Here is a 21,963-nt window from a genome sequence, read left to right on the forward strand (position 1 = left end):
TATAAGACAGTCCCAGCATAAAGACCTTTTCTTGTTCTTTTTGTTGAGTAGCCTGCCGGATTGGGCTTTTCTGCAGCATGTTTAGTGGGCTTCCTCAGAATGGTTTGGCTGAACTTCTGTGCTGTGGACTCACTTTGCCCGAGGCTTGTTGCATTGGCTGGCTAGCCCCACGCAAGCAGCTCTGGAAAGCTGCTGGGTGATGCGCAGCTTGTCATGGAGAGAAATAAAACACTGCTTTCAAGTCCTGTGCCAAGCCTGGCATTAACTAACCCTCACTCCAGAGCTTCCCTTCAAATGAGATTCCAGCACTTGGAGGTGGGGAAGCCTTTGGTCCCGTGAGGCTAGAAACGTGCCATACCCTGCACGTAGCTTATGGCTCTGCTGCTAGCGGCTGCTGCTGTGGTCTCCGAGGGTCACGAAGAGGGTGTTTCGGCTGTGTAATCAGAATTGCTAAATCCTTGTACTAAGTGTCTGGAAGGATGCTTATTTTGTTGAGAGCAATATGCGAGTAAGATTGTTTGTCAAGGTAGTCTCCCAAATCAGGACTGTATGAATATAATATAGTCAACATTATAGTAGAAGTAGTAAATTCACTATACTGGTAAATACATTTATTTATGTAGCTTTTGAGCTAATCATTAGGTTCCCATTTATTATGCTTACTTTTATTTCAGTTTGCATCAGAGCTATCATTGTGGCTGAAAACGAATTTGGCACATAGGGCATGCAGCTATTGCATGTGCTCTCTGAGGACTGATGATGTTTTAAGTAAAAATAAGGGAAAATATCATGGAGTTTTGATAACCAAATACTTTATTAAGACATGGAAACAGATTTGAGGCGGAGCTAGAGATGAAGAAATCCCTCACCTGTTAAAGAAATACTAAAATTTCTTCCTGTATTTGTTTTTGTAATTAAGTTGATAAATGGTAATACCCTTGGGGTCAGGGAACTGTTTCAGTTTGAGAATATATATTTTTCTGAACTTGAATCTTGAAATATTTTGAAATATTCTTGAGCTTGGGAGGATGGGGCAAAAAAAAAAGTTTATTTTCCTGAAACAAAAGTGGTATGGAGTAGGTATTATAGTCCTGTTAGAACATCATTCTAAACTTACTCTAGTCTGTCAAGAGTCTTTGTGTCAGTTTTAAAGGTCCCTTCAATTTAGTTTTAACAGGAGTTTAGGTAATTCTACATCAATGAGAAATTATTTGATATATGTGTGACATTTGTTTTGAATTAATTTTTAACATCCCTGTCAAATGACTTCTCTCAAAGTAGAGATACACTGGTCATCTAACACTTTTTAAGGATTCTATCAGTGAGAAGGGAAATGAATTTGACAGTTTCTTTACACTTTGGAGTTTGCTTAGGAGATAACATTATCATTGCTAGTGTAAGAGTCTTTTACCACTGAAAAATCGGGTTCCATCCCTATGCATTGTTTGAAGAGATGTCACAGCAGAAAGTCTTAAGAGGATCATATACCTGTACTTTCAGTGCCTTTTGAAAAAAGATGTGCTGTTTATGAGGTTATATGTCAAAAATTAAATTTCAGAAATTGATTAATCCTTAGGAAATTACAAGTTTTAGGCTCTTCCTGAGAGGCATTGATACAAAAGAAGTATTTATACCAAATGGCCTCTCAAATTCTGAATGCTTCTATTTTTTTCAAAATAAGTAGCAATAACAAATTAGTATGTCCCCCAAAGCAGTTATCTACAGTAAATTCATATAATGCTTCATGGTTCTTGTATATCTTGTGAGATAACTTTTCTTTGACAAGAGCATAGCTTGAAACAAAAATTTACAGTTAGGAAACTGAGGAGTTACATCATGTATTTGTGGTGGGGTTTTTTGTGTGGGGTCCCCCCCCCGTTTCTTTGTGTTTTCTAAGGTGTTCAAACTTTGTCCTTTAGTAACTCCATTTACAGACCAGCTTAGACCTGCCTTTCTTTGATGTATAGTGAGCCTAGAACTGCAGGGGGCAACTCTTCAGGCTGCACAGACTGCTTTGACGCTTGTCATGCAGCTCCTGAAACCCTGTGCTTGGCAAACGCAGTAGTTCAACAGCATCTCAGCCTGTTGTATAATACTTGGACTAGATGGTTGGGGATAGCAACTGTGTCAGTAGTGCACACACCAGGCAACTTTTGTGTATTAGTTAGACCCACCGTTGTATGACCTGAATGTATCCATCTCCATCTTTCTATTTAAAATATGTGGCTACCAAAAGCTACCTTTAAGGTGTTCTTTATTACCAGGCTAAGGACGTGTGCTGATATAGAAATACTGTATTGAGTGAGGCTTGAGTTTGGGAGCTTAACACACATCAGATCTTGCTGTCATGTGAAATATGGGCATTCAGCCTAAATTACATAGGAACAGTTTCCTGCAAAGAGTGTGGTCATTGAAGCACACAATTAACTTGTTGGCCAACGTTTGAAAAATTGTGGGGAGATGTCTGTCCATGGTTCATAAACTAATTACTTGCTATGTAAAGCGATACGTACAGTTGCCTAAGTTGCAAAAATGGAAACTAAAAAAGCATCTTCCACTTTTGAAAGTTGCCTAGCTAGCTTTGGTTTCCTGTCAGTAAAGTACATATTGGTGACTTTGTGCTTGGTATACCAATAAAAGCTTTGTAGATGAAAGCACTACACTAATAGTGCTGCCTAAAATTTCTTGTTGTCCATCCTATTTGAATCTGTTTCTTAAATAATTAATGACTTAAAGACATGGCTCTTGTATCTAGAGCTCTCACAGCAGATTCACTCACTTGCTGATACATTTTCCAAAAGGTAATGGAATTACTGTAGCATATTTAAAAGTAAAATAACATCTTAGTTTTAAATTCATATGCAATAGTATGTCTTCAAAAGTAAGTTCAGCAACAATAAGTTAGCAAATGATGTAATTAAGATGTCTGTATTAGTAACTGAAGGTGTTTTACTATGTCTTATTTTTTTGCTTTTTCTCACATTTTTCCCTCCCTTCTGTTCCTGAAGAGTTCTAGAAGCCAGTATTGCAGAAAATAAAGCAAGTTTAAAGAGGACACATCCAGAGGTATGGAGTGACTCTCCAAACCCTTATGATCGAAAGCGGCAAGACAACTGTCCAGTAGGATTAAAGAATGTTGGCAACACGTGCTGGTTTAGTGCTGTCATTCAGGTAAGCACCTCTTTGATTAGCCATGTATACTCTCCATTGAGTTAAGTTATCCACTTAAAATAAGGTAAGATATGTGTTTTCCTGTGAAGTTTAGGCCACTGCATGAGATGTTCTTGAGCATTACTTATTTATTGCATCTCAACATGTTCATCCGTAAGTCTGATTGAAATGTAGAAAGTACTGTAGCATAACTAAATGAAGCTTCAAAATGTTTCTTATTAAAAAGTTGTTGAAGACAAGGAGTTGAGTCTCTGAAGATCCTGAATGTCTGCAGCTCATGCTGACATCAGTGACAATTGTGGATGCCTAAAAACCTGTGAAAATTGGATTACAGATGAGGAATAGACTTTTTATGTTAAAAGGAATGCATGCAAATGACTGAAAGGGGCTGGCTGACAATGGAGGTAGGTAGAGGAAATGAGACACTCTCAATCATGGAGTGCTTACTAGAATAGCTACAAGGAAATAGAGAGCTGTATAGGGTAAAAGAAGAAATAACTGATGGAGAAGAAGACTTGAGAATGAGGAAAGTGAAGGTGTGATATGGATGCAGTTGTGTCTGTTCTGGGTTGTTTTACGTACTACAGCCAATATGTGTACTCTTAATCTTTTTTTGTGTATAAGTAGATGCATTAAAAGCTACCTTTTTTTTGTTTTTTAAAAGATAGGGTCAATACAGAAATGAGTACAGATACTGCAACTTATCTAGTGAAATCTGATGTTCTAGTATCAGTAATTCATTGTACATAAACTTTATGAACGTATCTTTTTAGAGGTTTTTTTTTTTAGAAGTGATTGCTAAATCTGTGTAAGTTTCTGTAGGTAATCAGTAGATATATTCAAAAGCATCCAAAGCCACAGAAAACTGGGTGAAACTGGAATACAATGGGGGGAAATTTATTTTTAGTCTACAAGAAGGAAATTCAACATATTGTAACTTCATAGTCTGATATTTTGAGAGGAAGCAAATAAAATATTTAATACCCCTTTTTAACAAATTACTGTCAGGCTGAAGCACTTCAGATAAACGCATATTGTTACTTTCATAGTGATGGCTGTTGTACTTCAGGCTAAGTCCATTTAGATCAATGTTCTGCCTAGCAATTTCTGCAAATGAATTCTTACAGAAGAGTACAAACAGTATGCATGATACTGCTCTGGTAAAACACTCCCAAGCCTCCAACTGCTTTCATCTTGGGGGGGTTTCTTCAGCTTTTGCAGTTTGTTGGTAATCCCCAGTGGACCTCTCTTTTAGGTACTTGTCTCCCTTGAACCTTGCAGACTTCTTGTTTGGGCCCTTTGGGTATGAATTCCATAGTTGTGCTCCCCCTTGCATGAAGAAGCACATTGGTTTTCTTTGTTTTTTGAACCTGGCTCCCACTAGCTTTGTCTGGTGGCTTCCATGTCTCCTGGTGGACAAGACAGTTAAAAGTTGATTGCAGTTAGTTCCGTGGACTACTGTCATACTTTGAACAGGTTGGTGGTCTCTTTTTCCAAGCTGACTGCTGAGTTGTGATCTATATAGGATCTGTTCCAACCGCTAATTCGCCTTGTTGCTGTTCTCCAGATCCTTTCTAGCTCTAGTAGTATTTTAGTTGGGGGACCAGGAAAGTTCTCACGGTGTGAGTGGGTGTTGTAGTTTTACCCCAGCCAGCGACTGAACCCCACGCAGCCGCTCGCTCGCTACCCCCCAGTGGGATGGCGGAGAGAATTAGAATGGTGAAAGTGAGAAAACTCATAAAGACAGTTTAATAAGTAAAGCAAAAACTGTACATGCAAGCAAAGCAAGGCAAGGAATTCATTCACCACTTCCCATAGGCAGGCAGGTATTCAGCCATCTCCAGGAAAGCAGGGTACCATCACGCATAATGGTCACTGGGGAAGACAAACACCATCACATCAAATGTCACCACTCCCCTTCCTTCCTCTTCCCCCAGTCCTTTATATGCTGAGCATGATGTCATATGGTATGGAATATCCCTTTGGTCAGTTGGGGTCAGCTGTTCTGGCTGTGTCCCCTCCCAACTCCTTGTGCACCCCCAGCCATCCTAATGGTGGAGTGGTGTGAGAAGCTGAAAAGTCCTTTACTCTGTGTAAGCACTGCTCAGCAATAACAGAAACACCTCTAGGTAACAAAAACATCTCTATATTATCAACACTGTTTTTAGCACAAATCCAAAACATTGCCCCATACTAGCTACTATGAAGAAAATTAACTCTATCTCAGCTGAAACCAGGACAGTGGGCTATGAACTTATGAGGTGGTACAAGGGATGGATACAGGCTCTTGAGGAAGGACAAGTAGGGATGACAAGGAAGGGCATTGCCTTCCTTGTGAAGGAGCAGCTCAAATGTATGCTGGACTTGTGTGGGACAAGATGAGAGTTTGTGGGCCAGCATCAGAGGAGAGGATGGTAAAGGTACCACCCTGGCTAGTCTGTTACAGACTACCCTCCTCAGGATGTGGAGGTGGACAAAGCTTTCTTTAAAGGTCAGGAAATCTCTGGATCATGGCCTATGGTTCCCATAGGGGACTTTATTAAACATCCTGACACATGCTGGAAGTCCAACACAGCAGGACACAAGCAATCCAGATTTCTGGAGAATGTCAGGGCAACTTCTTGATACAAGTACTGGTGGACCAACTAGGGGTGATGCACAGCTGGATTTGCTGTTCCCTGAAATGAAAGAACTGCTTGGACATGTAGTAATGTGGGTACTCTTGACTGCAGTGACCAGGAAATAGTGGAGTTCAAGATCCTGATGGGAGCGAGGAAGGAGTAGCAGGGTACAGACCCTAGAGTTCAGGGGAGCAGACTCTGGCTTCTTCAGGAAGTTGATACCTGTGATCCTGTAGAAGACAGCTCTGAGGGGCAGAGGAGCTCAGGAAAGCAGGCAGCATCCTCTAAGTGAAAGAAGGGTCCATTCTGCTGCTCAGGGAACTCATGGCCAAGCTCCAGTGCAAGCAGGCAGTGTGCAGGATTTGGAAGCAGAAAAGGGCTACCGAGGAGGAGTTTGGAAGCGTTGCCCAGGCATGAAGCGATGGTGTTAAGAAAGCAAAAGCTAACCTAGAGTTGATGCTTCAAGGCATGTCTAGGATAACAAGAAGTCACTAGTGATAAAAGGCTGAGCAAGGAGAATGTGGTTCTGCTGCTGAATAGGGCAGGTGATTTAGTGACAGCAGGCTTAAATAAGGCTGAGGTACTCAGTGTCTTGCTTTGCCTCAGTCTTCACTCATCTCCCAGACCACTGTGCTTAATTGGTGGAGAGGAACTCTGAGCAGTGGTTAAGGATTGACTCAGAGATTACTTGAGGAAACTTCACCCATATAAGTCCACAGGACTCACTGAGCTGCATCCAGAGAGAATGGGGGGAAGTCTGTCTTAGCAAGGCCACTCTCTATCATCTCTGAAAGGTCTTGATGAATCAAAGAGGCTTCTGATTAACTGTAGACAGGCCAAAAAGTCAACCTGGGAAGCTATGGGATGGTCTGCATTAACTGACCACTGAGAAGACGGAGCCAGTCTTTGCACAGCAGTGCATAGTGGGAGGATGAGAGGCAGTGGGAGTAAGTTGAGAGATTCAGCCTGGACATAAGAAGCATTTTTCCCCATGAAGGCAGGCAGGCAGTGGAGGTTGCCCAGAGAGGCTGTGCAGGTTCTGTTGAACCTTGAAGGCTTTTAAGGTGTGCCTGGAAAAAGCTCTGAGCAGCCTGGTCTGATCTCATAGGTGACATCCTCCTTTGAGCAGGAGGTTCAACAAGAGACTTCCATCAGTCCGTTCTGAGCTAAACTACCCTGTGATGCTATACTAATGTTTTCTGTTTCATTCTGTCTTCCTCTCTTAATTATTTTATTCCACTTTTAACTACTTCATGCATTGAACTGATACTTTCATGGAACTATCTGTCATAAATTCAAAGTTTTGAATAATACAAGTGAGTTTGACTGTCATTTTCTATAAATTTTAGGGTTACTTTCCACCATGTACCTTGCTGTACTCTTACCTGTGTTGCTTTTAGCTTTCTTATTACATAGTCACTCAGTCTCATATGATCCTTCTGTCAGTTCATCTTCGCCAGCTCTTGTCTTCACTGCAATGCATGTCTCTCTAGTGAGCAAACTTGGTCATCTTGCCACTTGCACACTTCTCTTGATCACTTCTGAATTTTGCTTTCCAGCACAGACTTTGTGAATTTGCAGTAACCTCCCTTCAGGCTGGAACAGATGGTTTGCTCCTGCCCTCTTTTTCTTTTTGATTGCCTATTTGCCTGTGCCTGGACCTTCCATCTTACCTCATCGCTGCTTAGTTAAAAGTTTTTGTTGAATGATTTCTTCAGAAATTACTCTGAAATCTCAGTAGACTATGTATCTGTTATCCACGTTCTTTTGATGACTTGGTGTTGAGTGGGGGTTGTTTGTGGTGAGATTTTTTTGGTTGGTAGGGTTTGGGGGTTTTTTTGTTTTTTTTTTTAATGGGAAGCATTTACTTACCTGCAGGTAATGCTGTAGATAATGAAGCAGAAAGACTTCTTTATTGGTTCTACAACCTCCCTTCCCACTGAAGTTTTTATGTTTTTAGGCCTCTTTCAGCATCTAGTAATCTATCAGGTGTTTGAATTTTCTGTTTTCCTGTGATCTTTTGATGTTTCCTGTGTTCATCTTTCCTCCTTTCCTTATTCGTTCACGTACATAACTCTTTTTCCAATAGCAGAAACATTGTATTGGTGCTAATATAGAGAAACATTTAATTTCCATAAAGTTCTTTGTGGAGCCAATATGACTTGGCGTTTTACCTTCTCTGTTGTGTAATCAGATTTTACATTCCATAGTAGTCCCAAATCTCAGGATGATTGATTTTATGTGTGTGTGTGTTTCTGTAGAAGAAATATTGATACATCGGAAACTGCATATGTTTAAATAAATGTTTTCAAGGAAACTTGAATTTTAATTCATTCACCACAGAGATAAGAACAGAAGCTAGGGAATGTAAAAACCTATGCTAGACCTATGATCTCATGTTATTTATACCCAATGTGCAACTTTATACCTTGAAAATGGATTATATAGAGGGCTAGGTAGTTCTTATGGTCACCATCAATATTATGTGAAAATCTGTGGCATTTGGAATTACAACGGTTTGATCTTAAAAGATAGTTAAACTTCTGTATTTAGGTCTATAGAATGTAATTCAAGTAAACCATTGAAAGATTTATAACTTCAGTTGGTTGAAAATTTAGGTTATTAATATTGTCTGCCAGCCAGGAAGACTTATGTTTCAAACAACCATCCCAGGAAATTTAATGCATGTTAATTTAGAGCATTAGCTAATGCCATATTTATTTATCCACAGGACAGATTGACTTCTTGGGTTGCATTGACTATGTAGAAGTATTTTCAAGCTTTCTTAAGGAGTCTTTTGAAACCTGACACATCACATAGGTCAACAATATGTAAATGTTAACTACTGTCAGTTACAATGATGCATTGTGTAATATAATCTAAAACGAAATTGCAAAGAAAGAAAAGTCTTTTTCTTTCTATTTAAGGGGTACTTGTTAAGGAAAAAATAGCTTTTGACATTTTGACAGTTTTCTTATGCAATGTGTGTTGTTTTTTATGGCCACCAATTAGCTGACTTGGTCAAATGCAATCATCAATGGTTTGTTGTATTTGCATTAAGAGCATGAAATTCCTTAATATATGTTTACAGTGAGTGACAGCAAACCCTAACAAGATTCAAACATTGTTAGAAATACTGCCTTTTAATCTGTATTTATTTGTGTGTTAGAGAAATACACACATGTGGAAGTCCTCCTCTTCTGTAGGGGAGGAGGGGAGTCTCTCTTTTCAGATAGCCCCAAAACAAAGTTTTGCTTCCAACAATTACATTCAGCATCATTAGAATGAACAGTAATATTTTCTTCCACAGTGTAACTTCTAAAAATTTGTCTTGCTGTTGAAGACTTCTGACTTGATAACAACTTGAATTTAAAACTGAGTCCCCAAGAAAATATGTCAAAACAAAACTGTATTAAAAAATGCTCACATCTTCCTTACTTGCCAGGAAGTGACTCAAAGTCCCTCAGTGATTTTCCCACCTCCTCTTGAACCTGTAATAAACCTACATTTTTGATAGGAGTTCACCCATACATGCTTTTGATACTATATAGTTAGATTAAATTTTATAGAAGGATCCCTAAATTTTGAGATTTTAGAATATTTCTAGAAGTTTGTGTTGTTTTTTTCTAAATTCTTATTATTGTAACTGTATATGTCTGCTCTTGAAATAGAACTTAAGATATCAAGTTCTTTAAAGAAACAAAACATGAATATGCTACTACAGGTTTTTACTTCATTTTTACAGTAGATTTCAGTGACTCCCTTGTAAAAAAAGTAACTTCACAATTTTCCTTGGTTTTAAGAGTTCATAGTCTGAAAATGGCTTAAGTAATACATTTATTGAGCCCGTTAAGCAACTCCTTTGTGTCATGCTGAGCACGAGTTAAGTGTTTGCAGGATGCAAGGCATAGAAGGATGGTAACTGAAGACATGGGTGCACTATTGGAATTGTGTCTGTAGGCTTGCTGCCTGTGCCAGTTGTCACCCAGATGTTTCGCTTTAAGTCATTGCACAAGAGTAAGTTTATCTTTTGGAGTTCCAAGTAGGGTTTCAGTCATGTATAAGAAGTAATATCCTGGCAGTAGTTGCCCTTTGAAAAAGGTGGTGTGGGAGATACTGAGTAGTTGGTCCTTTAGTGAATGTTGTCCACTCAGTGCACTAAGACGAATTTCTGATGGAAGGAAGAAAGTGTGTGGGGGAATCACATGCAAATTGTACTGTGAATGCTGATCTGTTTCCTCTCCCTGCCCAGTCCCATACCTAAAGTACTAGGGACAGCATTTTCTTGAGTCTTGTGACTTCCCAAGGGCCTGTCCGGATTGTAGCTCCTCCCTTTACCAAATGAGCTATCCCAACAGGACAGCTGAGGTTTGGCATCACCATGTTTTTTCCCCTGAGAGTCTGTCAGAGTCTGGTTAGTCATTAAAAAAAATTGAGACATTTGTATTTATTCTTTTTTTCCTTCCCCAAAAATGCATAGCTTGCAGAACAAAGAATTAACAAGCTACCATCTTACAAGCATAAATCTTCGTGGCTGCTCTTTAACTTTTATTTTCAGGGTCACTAACACCACTTCTAGTATTTTACTCTGTTGCATTGTGTTTAGGAGCAGCTGCTTTGCTTTCTTGATGTCAGTATATTTGGGGTTAGGATCTCATTTGATCCTAAGCTTCTAGTTGGGGAAAGAAGCAAGCCAGCTTGATGGGTGAGAATCAAGCAAGTATTTTCTTCCCAGTTGCTGGCCTGACTATTGTTCTTACCATCTCTGAAGCCGCCTACCACAAGTATCTAGCTTTTGCATTGTTTTGTTTTTCCTATCTGTCATGTTGAATAGAAAGGATTGTGATGGGTGTTGTGGTAGTGCATTGATACAAAAAAGCCTAGTGTTATATAATAAGGGTTGCATATATGTACGTTGTACACGACTCCCTTGCTTCCCTGGGCATGCAGTGCAAGGTGGCGTGCTGACGAACACTCAGAGTGCACTCCCCGTTTGAATTGAAACGGTCATTGATGGGATATGTTCTTTCCACTATTTTCTCTGTGGAAGAGCCGGGGGCGGGAGGAGGAATATGATAGATACTGTTTTGTAGAGTTTCACGGACAGACATAATGATGCTGGAAATATAGTTTCTTGCTTTCCCTCCTTCCATCACTCCGTCTGTTCCCCTGTTGAGTAAAGATTGACCTGTCACTTCCAAGTTCACTCATCCTGTGGTGTTTGCTGACAGAATATTCCTTTCCCTGCTTTTTTGTTCTTCTCTGTGGCCTCCAGTTCCCTCGGGTTGCTTGTGTGACTTTTCAAGCTCTTACCTTATATTTAGTGGTGTATAATATTGCAAAATTTCTGTTGTGAAGGGTTGGAAAGCTTTAACAGATGATGGCTTTAGCTTAGACTCATAAAATCGTTGTTCATTTAATTAAAATAAAGGGTACAGAATAAGTGTTGGGTGGTGATCCCATGTGCAATTCCAGGGTTTAAAAGGACATAAAGTCATCGCGTTGTTTAGATGTCTTGTTTAAAGTTATGCCACAAGCTTATTTCACATTGTTGTGCATTTAGGCAAGAAGTTGAAAATGGTAACCGTGTAAGGAAATGTTGGCTGTTATTTTATGTCCTGACAGATTTAATTTTTTTTTTTTATTCCTGCTTTGAACATGTAATGGAGGAGTGGTTGAATGGCATTTTTTAGTATGTGCCAAGACAAGTATAAAGTGAATTCTTCTGGACACATCTCATATTATACTTATCTGTCTTCTGAATTGCAGTAATGTTCTGAGTTTGTTGCTATAAACAAGTAAAAGTTCTCTAAATACAGGCTGGTAATACCATGGTGAGCTGTTTGTTTAAAATGTTGACTTAACCCAAGTCTGCTAGAGGTCTTGAGTTAGTTTGATTTTCTAGATCAAACAGTATGAAAGCTGTTTTCCATCTTCTTCCATCTTACATCTCAGTCTTTTGGAAAAGCAAAACATGACAGCTTAAAACTGCATTTCATACCTTGGTTTTCAGCAGTTTGGAATGCTGATTGGTTGACTGTTTATAAATAAAAATGTCCTTTCTGAGATGCTTTTAAGATCTGGGATTGAATTTCTCTGTGATGTGGAAAATCCTACGTGTTTTCCTGACTGCTACCGCTGTACATGTGGGGTTGTTCTACTGAAGTTCAGCCATGAGACAGTGTTATATCTGTCTGTGGTAGTTTTGTTTCAGAGAGGGAGTGAGAAAAAATTCCTCTTCCTGTGCTTTCATAACTAAGTTTGAACAGGAACCTGCTCAAATCCTAGCTTTGAAGCTGTTTTCCTCTCTTCCCTTCCCTTTCCTCTTCCTCACATGCAATTTTCTAAAGAATGCAAGGATTTTCAGGAAGGCTTTTGACTGCGCCAAATTCTGAGTCTGGAAAGAAGCAGTGTCAGGAGTACGTTTTGGGTGACTTCCTCATTTTCTTAAGTTTGTTTTTTTTTTTCTTTGAAAGGTAGAAGACAATACAGAGGACTGTTATGTGTTTAAGAGAAAATATATGTCAAATTCTCTATAGTCTTGTTACAATAATTAAATGCATTTTACTTACAACATAGAAAATAATTTGCATATATGTATAGCCATCAGTTTCCTTTTAGTTTGAGCATTATAGGAAGAATTCTTGTTGTATTTATGCTTGCTGACTTTTACTGCTATGCAGTGCATACATAGGCTCAAATACAGGCCTGATGACTACATCTAATGCCCGTCATTAGTCTCTATTCTGAAAACAGGATTTACCACTCTCACAAATAAGGCATGCAGAAGCAGAGGAGGTGGCAGCCCCAGTGTGAGTTGTGAGGAGGTGCTGGGTGGAAAGGAGCGTAGGGCAGGAGCAGAGAGGCCCGTGCAGTGGCAACAAACAGCAGCTTCATGGACTTTGTTGTGAGAGAAGGAGGTTCGAGGGTGTGAACCAAAAGGTAAACTAATAAAATAGATCAATAAATGGAAAAAGTGGGGAAGGCCTTAGAGAGGAGGGAGAAGCGATTCTCCCAAATTAGTGGTATAGAGTCAAAAAGTCTTGAAAGTAGAAAGAAGTGGACTTAGTTGTCAGTGAAGCTGCTTATGTTTTTGCAATGTGGAGTTTTGCTGGATGCTAATATTCAATCTGAGGCGTGCAGGAGTGTTAGGTCACTAATAAGTCTAAGTGCAGTATTTAGGAGTATTTTTATTTTGAACCCTTAGCACTTCACATATTGAAAACTAGTAAATTTAAAGTTCTTGATGTTATTGGAAGGACCATATTGGGAGTACGTGCAGGTGGGAACATACATTCCATAGCATTCTGTGTTTTCTTTGATTTAGATTATTGGCATGAATAAAAAGTTAACCCTAATAATGGCCGATTTATGCCACTAAAACCAGCTCTGTATATAGTAAACCACCAAAATTGTTTATAAAGTGAGAACATAAGTCTAACTTGTTATGTTGGTAGAGGCAAAGTATTCCAAATAATATATTTAATGACATAAATATTAGAACAATAATAATGTATTCATTCTTTAAGATTGCTCTCTGCTTGCTGTACAAAATGAAGGTAGATACGGTTTCTGCTTTGTGGCTTTAAAATCTGAATAAATGTAAAATTGGAAATGTATAAAAGGCCCTAGATGACTAAAGGAGGCAAATGAGTGTTGCAATGTGTTAATGCATATATAAGCTTTTAACTTACCCAAGGTCATGTCTGAGCTAAATGCCAGTACCTGAAGCAATTTGTTTAGGAGCTCTCTAGGAATGCACACTTTTCTTTCCCCCTGCCAAAGAGTTGCTTTTCAATCTGTACTAGTAAGATAAGTTTAGGTTTTAGTTACTAGCCAAATTAAGTCCTTCCTAAATTTTCTTTGCCAAAATTCAAGTTAGTCTTTGTATTTTTCTCCCATTAAATCTTAAGCCTTGACACTAATTTAGACAAATTCCTAGCCAGCATTTGCTGCTGACACATAGGTATTGTAACGCACACCTATACTAGTTGTGGCATCCTTGCCCATTGTTAATCCCCTTCACTTTGGTAAAATGGAGCCTACAAACTGACCTGCCACAACAATAGAAATTGCACAGCTTTTCTCAGGGCTGCACTAAGAAACCTGACTGATGACCGCATTTCACAATATGCTGGTGGTGTTCCCAGCTGTCTGCCGGTAGGTATGTCCTATTTTGTTTGATAAGCTTAACTTTTTATTTTTCTTTCTTAGCACGTTAGAAGTTTAGGTTTTTTGCAGCCCTTAAGGCATTGGTCAAATGTATTCATTCTACTTAAGCATCTTAGATGATTATCTCTCAAATAAGAACGTTTTTGGCATCTTGCTGACTGGTTTAGACTTTGTAGTCTGAATTGCTTTGTGTTTCCCAGAACAATTTGAAAGTCCTTCCTTCCAAGTTTAACCTTTGTGAATTGAACAGGAAGGTGGCTGTGTTCACAGTATTATGAAATTACTTTTATGGTGTAAACTTGTATAAAGGTGGTCAATATTAAAAATTACCCAGTTCTTGTGCAGACTTTTTTGCTATTTTGTTCTCAGCAGTGCAAACAAATACAAAATTGCTAGTCAAAGAAGACAAAAGGTTTTCATACATCTGTTAGTGAAACAGCTGTTTTGGTTTTTTCCTGTGCTTACAGAACTTGCAAGACTCCATCAGAGAGAGTTGGTCTAAAGCTCTGTGTGGCAGCTTGATAGGTCATCTCTTATCTAGACACAGAAGTACTGATTTCCTAATCCTCAAGTATTGTTGATGTCAGTAGGACTCTGCTGGCAGCTTTTAACGATCTGTGTTGCATGCCAAGTTTTTATGGATTTAATATGCCGACATTTATATTCTTGCAGTATTAATGCAGCATCACAGTTCTTGAATTTTAAGAATTAATCCTTTACTCAGGCAACCTAAACTCTGCCAAGGTCCTTATGTTCGATAATCCTAGACATTAAGAGGGGAAAAGGGGATAAGCAGGGTGTTCTGGGTGAAACCAAGGCAGCTTATATTCTGAAATGGTGATTGGACTCTATGTAGTGTGGGTAGACATTACTCAGAAAAGTGAATGTTTTTAATATCTTACAGTCTTAAAGCTACAACTCTACCTAGCTCTCTCTGGCATGACAGAAAATATGTCTACACCACCACGTGAAGTAGGGGAAAGCCACAGTATACATGTTGTCGTTCAGCATGGTTAGTTTGAGTACTCTAAACTAACAGTGGATTTTTGTTGTTGTTTTTTATTTTTATTTTCTTTTACTCTCTTGTTCAGCTCCCTAACTGACATAATATGAGGCAGGTATTCTAAAAATCTGTTGATTTTCATGATAATTTGAAATGATGTAACTTATCTTAGCCTTAGCTTGGTCAGGTTTCCAGATGACAGCTTTTAAATAGGCTTAAATACGGTGGAAACCCCCTCCCAACCTTTCAGGGAATTTTTCTTGCATACGTAAGTTTTGCATAGTTTACATTGGTAAGCTATAAAAATATTTGATCAAGGCCAGTAGATATGAAGTATCCACCTTGTAAATCCAGCCTGTTTTCTTCCACTGGGACTGCTGACACCTTTCTGTAGCTAAAGCCAAGTGGGTGAGAGATGAGGTGCTGCCCCGTGCCCTGATTGGAAGGCCAGTGCTTGGACCTGGGGCCAGCGGGTGCCACTTGGGCCAGGGACAGTCTCTGCTCTCTCTCGGTGGCTGCAGAACATCACCTTCTGCTCCACGGCACTGCCTGCCCTGGGTGTAGGAAGCCTAGTCAACAGATGGCTCAGCAAATTGGGAATTGTTTTGCCTAGCCCCTTTCTGAAGCGCTGGGGTGGGTGGCCATGGGTGGTCTCTGCTGCAGTGAGGGCTTAGGGGAGCTTGTTTCTATCTCCTTACCTCAGGAAGAACCATAGGTTCCTCCTTGAGGTACTTCAGGCATAAAAATTGGTTGGTCTCAGGCACACTTAGTGTATATTTGTTTATACTTGAAGTTATGTATATATGGTTTTTTTTTAAATGAAGATAGAAGTTTCCTGAATTTGATTTATCTCAGTATAGAAGAGCTACAACATGATACTGTCCTGTTGGCATTAATGGTGTTGGTAGTAGATTAACTGTGAGTGTTCTGCTGCATCTCAGTACAGCCACTGACAGTGTAAGCTCTTCTGGAGAAAGGCTTAATAACTAAATATCTTGCATACGAAATTTTGAGTAGAACAAAGCCGAAGAAGAAATGAGCATATTGGATAATCCTCTTAATTATTCTCAGCAGCTTGCAGAACTAGGTTCGTTCAGCTTAGTGAAGCATGGAGTTACATGCTCACAGTTTAGAGTTCTGGATTAAAGAAATACACTTTTTGTGAAAAACTTGCGGATTGAATGCCAGGCAAGAATTCTAAACTTTAGTACAGTTTTCTGTGCTTAATTCCTGTGTGTGTATTATGAAATTGGCCAGCTCAGCTGCTTGGCACTTTGATGGCACTTGGGTTAGTCATGGAGAGAAGTCAGTCTTTGGACGTTATATTTCAGCAGCTGGTTTATTTTGTATGTAAAACACTGCTATGTTTTGCTTGATGAAGAGCCCACCAGTGGAATGCTGTTACATCATGAGACATAACTTCAATTAGTATCAACTTCTAAAATGACACTTGAATTAAATATTAGCATTTTCTATGCTTTGAGTAAGTAAACAAAGGAGACTGTTTTAATCTCCCTTCTCTGCAAGGACAAATAAAAGGGGAAACTGTATTTTGAACAGCAAAACAGAAAAGAAAGAAAGCTTGACTATTCAATTTTCTGTGTTGATTTAGCAACATCAGAAAGGTCTCTTTTGTTTGGGGTTTTGATTTTTTTTTTATTATTATTATTTTATTATTAAATCTAAAAATGTTAGGAAGGCAACTTTAGCCTTTTCGTTTTGCTGGAGATGCTGTATACTTTGGGGTATGGGAAGAGGTTAAACTCAGTACAGGCTCTTTCACAAGGAGAGTTGGAAATGCAGCACCTTTTCAAACTCATCTTTTTTTCCCTCTAACATTTTCTGAATTACTGGAATAAATGCAGTGCCTCTTTATAATTTGTGTTTCACTTTCTTGGCACTATGGGGTTGAAATCCTATTAAACCCAGTTTGTTCTGTGATTTAAGTCTTTACCTGTGTAGGACAAGTTGTGGTATCAAAGTCTATTGCTGGGGTAGGCAAGCTCTGCCTTTCCAAAATAAATAGCAGTATGGGATCAGGCAAAAAAAAAAAAAAGCTAATTATAGATTGTAAAACCAAAGGGGATGAAATAGGAGGGCAAATCTTTTTTGTGCTTCTCTGATGAGTGTGTTTGAAATACTTTAGACCTTTTCTGCTACCCTTTCTTCATCAAAATGGTAATGAAGTGAACTTTAAAGTGCTTTCTGTCTGTACAGAAAAGCAACGATGCAGTTGAGCAAGTGCTGAGGACTTTAGTTCTCAGCCACTGCTTTGGACTTTTATTTTTGCAACCCAGAGTCATCTTGTTCCTGTACTCTTGGCTCCAGGCTCTGTCTTACACTGTGGGGTTCTTCATGAGTGTGCCTGTAGACGCCTGTTTTCATGTCTTGTTGTCTGTAAAATGGGAATGTTATCAGTTACTTACCTGCAGAGATGTATAACCTAGTCTCCTTACTCTAATGTACAGTATTCAGATCCTATAATAGTGGGAAGAGTGGACAGAAAGCAAAAAGTACAGATAATTGCAAGTGGATTTAAGTTGCGTATACAAAGATGTACTCCCTCTGCACTGAGGAAGTAGATGATGGAGGGGCTACAGGATGAATTTTACATGGCTAAACAAGCTTTAATTTTGATTTGAAAACTGACAGTTATGCAATTAATAAAATTCTTATTGTAAAAAGTAATTTACCTATCATATAAAATCATTTATGTGATTTACTGTAAAAGACTTGCTTTGATTATGCTGTTTTCTTGGCAAAAATAATTGTCTTCTGTTGGAAATATGTTTAGCAAAGTTAAATAAAATAACACAGCTTCTGAAATGAAACTTTAGCATTTCATATGTTTGACGTTTCACTTAGTTTGCAAGGCACTTTTGAAAGAATTTTGTATTGTTTACAGAAGTGCTTATATGTTGGGGGGTTTTCTTAATTATTTTTTTTCCTTTTCAGTCATTATTTAACCTACTGGAGTTTCGAAGACTAGTTTTGAATTTCAATCCTCCTGCAAATGCTCAAGACTTGCCCCGAAACCAAAAGGTAAAATTAGAAGCTAACTTCCACTAGTGGCTGATAAGGCCATTTCTCTCTTGTAATTGAATTTTGCACTGTTCTCTGGCTCAAATTAGCACAGGTTTTATAGGCGCTGATTAACATTTTCCGTGAGCTTCCTATTACAGATCTTACATAAAATGTTAGCTTCGCAGTAGAGTATGGGGCAGGGTGTTGAGAGGCAACGTTGGCTTGGCATGCTGCTGCTTAGACCGGGTTCAGTGGAAGGGCTTTGCTGATACAGCTGTAGCAGCACTGCCGCGAGTGGGTGAGCGTTTCTAATGTGAATGAAGCTTGTGTTAGCAAACATATTTTATTCTGGACCCCTCACACTGCACAGCTTTTGGCTACCTGTGTGTTTTTGATCTGTGTAGCTTTACCAGCAGCATTGTTGGTGTTGGCCTGGCTGCTTCATTGTCTTTTCAGGGATGTTAATTACTTGTAACTTATGAACTGAGATTAAGCTGTCAGTTATTAGCTTGTCTCCTCTGGCCTTCTCATGAGGTGATTGTAAGCATAAATTTTCCCATGTTTATTCTGGTATTCATGTGGGATTGGGAAGGGGGGGCCTTGGCTCAGGGTTCTTGTGACCTCAGACTAGTGAGGGGGAATGGTCATGGGCTGAGGGACAGAACAGACCAATTTTTCTTCATGGATGCCCTCTGAAGAGAGATACATGGGGACAGACACCTTGGTTTCTATGTTATGGAATAGAAAGGAAGAAATGGGAAGAGGAAATGACTGTATGAAGCATGAAGGCACTCGATGCCCTGATTTTTAGCAAGGGCTTACAGAACAGTGAATTTTTACATATCCAGAAATTAAACTATTGCCTTTTGCCCCTTTGTTTCGGATTTTAAAAAGGGAGTGTGTTGTCAGCCTGTTCTTAGTTGTTTGGTACTTCAGGCTTGACTGGAGTGTTCTCTAGCGAAAGTGAGAGCTGCAATTAAAAAAGCAAAAGAAAGCAGACACAGAAAAGATAGTGTCCATTTTCTAAACTTCTAGGTACGTACCATAAAAAGGAAGTTGCATGTTCAGTCAGAACTGTGTCATTTCTCCCGTTTCCTTAACCCCATTCAAAGAGCAGGTTGTCACTTGTGTGGCACTTTCTTTTTTAGGTTGTGTTTTGTTTGTTTGTATTTAGGAAAAAATGTTTGCATTAGGTCATGAGATGGTGCGTAAATACAACATGGGTAGTATTGGGATCATGTCACAAGAGGAGAAAGGGACAGTATATTTTGGTAAGAATGACAGGATAAAGTCATGCTTTACCAAAGAGTTGTACTGAAATACTTATTTTTTTGATTTTTAGATTGACTTTCTGCCTGGTATTTCATTATTTGTCATGTAATTTGATTTAGTAATATCCTCCAGTACTCAGAGTTCTTTATCTTCATTTTTCAGGGCGTAAAAAGCAGTTGGCAACTAAGAGGTGATATGAAATAATAGATAATAACAAGCTGTAGTCTTTGAAAACTGTCTTACTCAAGCATTGACACTAGCAGCCGAATGCCTTTAGCAATTCCAAAGTGCTATTTAGAAATTCTGACCGTGACAGGCAATATTAAGGCTGTGGGAAATGGTGTGACACCATGCAAGTATATAGATTTGTGCAGAAACCTTGCTTTCTGCAAGCCTGCTAGTAAGAATCTCTGGCAGTAGTTTGTATCCTCTCCTTCGTGAACTTAAATTCCAGAATGAAATAACATTATTAATTGATGTACTCATCTGTCTTATCTACAGCTGAAGAAGGATTGTCTTAGTGTTGAAATATGTTTTGGGGAGAATTTCAGAAAAGAGATTGCTTCACTAGTTCTAACCTAGACAGAAGTAATAAGCATACATGCCCCCAAAAATGGTGCTTGAAGGCAAGTAGAGGCAAATTGGTTTAAAGTTATAATATAAGCTACTAGTTGACGGAAAAAAGCCCTGGAATTTACTTCCATCTGATTACTTGTTTTAAAACTATCTTGACTTAGTTTTGTTTTGGTTTTTATTTTTAACCTAGTAATAAGTACGGTATGTGACTGACATTCCTTAGGATCAAATTTCCTTGCTAATAAAGACCGAGTTTTAATAATCCCAGATTTTTGAGACTCTGGTTTACATCCTGTTCTTCTAGTTGGTGGAAAGTAGAGTTTAATGCTAGGGTCATGACAATCTCTTGATTTTTAGAATTAAAGCATGTGATTGTACTTTAGGGAATATTGCATAATGCAGTGTTTTTGTTCTTTCCTATCAATATATTGAATCCAAATGCTATTAATAACTTGTCATATAAGATTTTTTTAATCCAGAAGTCATTGGTATACCTTTTGACTTCTAAAAAACCCAAACCAAACAACAATCCCACCCTGTTTACCTCAGCTAATTAGACTTTGTTTTTCTGGATTTTTAAACTTGGGCCTACACTTAAGATCTCCAATCTGGTTTTGTTCTTTTTCATTTGAAATTCATTTTTCTTCCTTGGTGTGTTCCTCAGCTTCCTTCTGTAGAACAAATATGGTTCTCTATAGTTACTGCAGCCTCTTTGCTGTCCCAGTTCTCTGACCTCCTGCTGTCAAATGAACAGATCTCTTTTGCTGTACGCAGTGAGGCCAGCTAAATATTTGACCTCAACGATATAGTCAGGAAATAGTTTATTATCAGAGGAAGTGGGTTACTGTGCTACAGGTTAGCACGTCCTTCCCCCTGTTTCAACATTATCATTATGCCAGTGTCCTGGCATACTGATTGACAATAATGAATGTTTGCTATGTATTAAACATGTAGATTGCTTTAGAAGCATTTCTTAATCATAAATTGTTCCAACATTATTGTATTAAGAAATTATTTATGCCGGCAGGATAGGTGATAAAATAGAGAATGCTTTAGATTATGAACTTTCCATACAGTTTTTATTTCAAAATTGATTTTATTTTTTTTTTTTGTGGTGTTGCACTTACAGTGTGCTTTAATACTGAGAGCCATTTGCTGTGCTGTGAATACTTTATTAGTTCTTTTGTTTTAATGTGGAAGTCCTTTGTGGAACTGTGTACCTTGTCAGAGGGACTGGCTCATGCTTTTGAAAATTTTAGGCTTTGTTTAGTGAGAATCACGATTTGTTGTGGTAATGCTTACATATTCTGGTCAAGGATCAGGCCTAATGCATTAAAATGAGCTTTCTCAAAAAACCAACAAGGATTTTTCTAGTTTTAGAGACTTTTGTAGGCTTTACAGAGATATTTGTTCTGTCTAATCCTAATGACATCAGTAGCCAGTTGTTCAACCTAAAGCTACAAGTGTGCTTAAAACTCAGCCAGATTAGTAGTGTAAATTTGGGTAAGTAATGCAATAATCTCACTGTCTATGTACTTCAGATTTAACAAAAGAAAGGTGAAATCCAGAGTATTTTGTGATGAATTATCTATATTATGCATATGAATTATCACTGGTATTGAAGCATCTTGATAAAATATATCTGTATCTAAAATGTGAAATTCTATTAATTTTTTATAGATCACTATGAAAATACTAAGAAAAAATCACTTTCACAATTTGTTCTCCTGTTTTGTTGTTATAAAGTGCTTTAAGTATGCAAAAGGAGGATTGATTTTTATTCTTTAATTATGGTGATTTAATGCTGAATTAGAGTGGCATTTGAAGAAGTCATCAGCCTTTGCTGTGAATATTGTTTATAATTGGCAGGTGTGTTGCAAGGTGGACTAGAAGAGCGAGTAAAACTTGAGAATTTACATGGCTAGAAGTATTTTTTTAGGTATTATGCAGAACATATTCCAGTTCACCAAGCACAGTTTTTAAAGCTGAAATAAAACAGACTTTATGTACAAAAAGCTTTATGCATACTGTTTTGAAATAGGAGTGACTAAACAAGTCTGCCGTTTGAGCATGTAAAATAGTTTGTCATCAAGTAATTCCAGTTTGACCAGCATCTGACATCTG

The 21,963-nt window shown here is 38.4% G+C and overlaps 1 protein-coding gene across 6 annotated transcripts in view; it reads left to right on the plus strand.

Annotated features, from left to right (window-relative positions):
• Positions 1-21,963, plus strand: part of USP25 (ubiquitin specific peptidase 25) — a 97,097-nt gene that overhangs the window by 35,522 nt on the left and 39,612 nt on the right. For all 6 annotated transcript variants that reach the window (XM_054830827.1, XM_054830819.1, XM_054830801.1 and 3 more), the window contains 2 exons: positions 3,009-3,171; positions 17,923-18,009. In XM_054830827.1, the coding sequence (XP_054686802.1) occupies positions 3,009-3,171; positions 17,923-18,009 (250 nt within the window). The remainder of the gene's footprint in view (positions 1-3,008; positions 3,172-17,922; positions 18,010-21,963) is intronic.

The sequence above is a fragment of the Grus americana genome, chromosome 1 (genome assembly GCF_028858705.1).
Source record: "Grus americana isolate bGruAme1 chromosome 1, bGruAme1.mat, whole genome shotgun sequence".
Lineage (NCBI taxonomy): Eukaryota > Metazoa > Chordata > Aves > Gruiformes > Gruidae > Grus > Grus americana.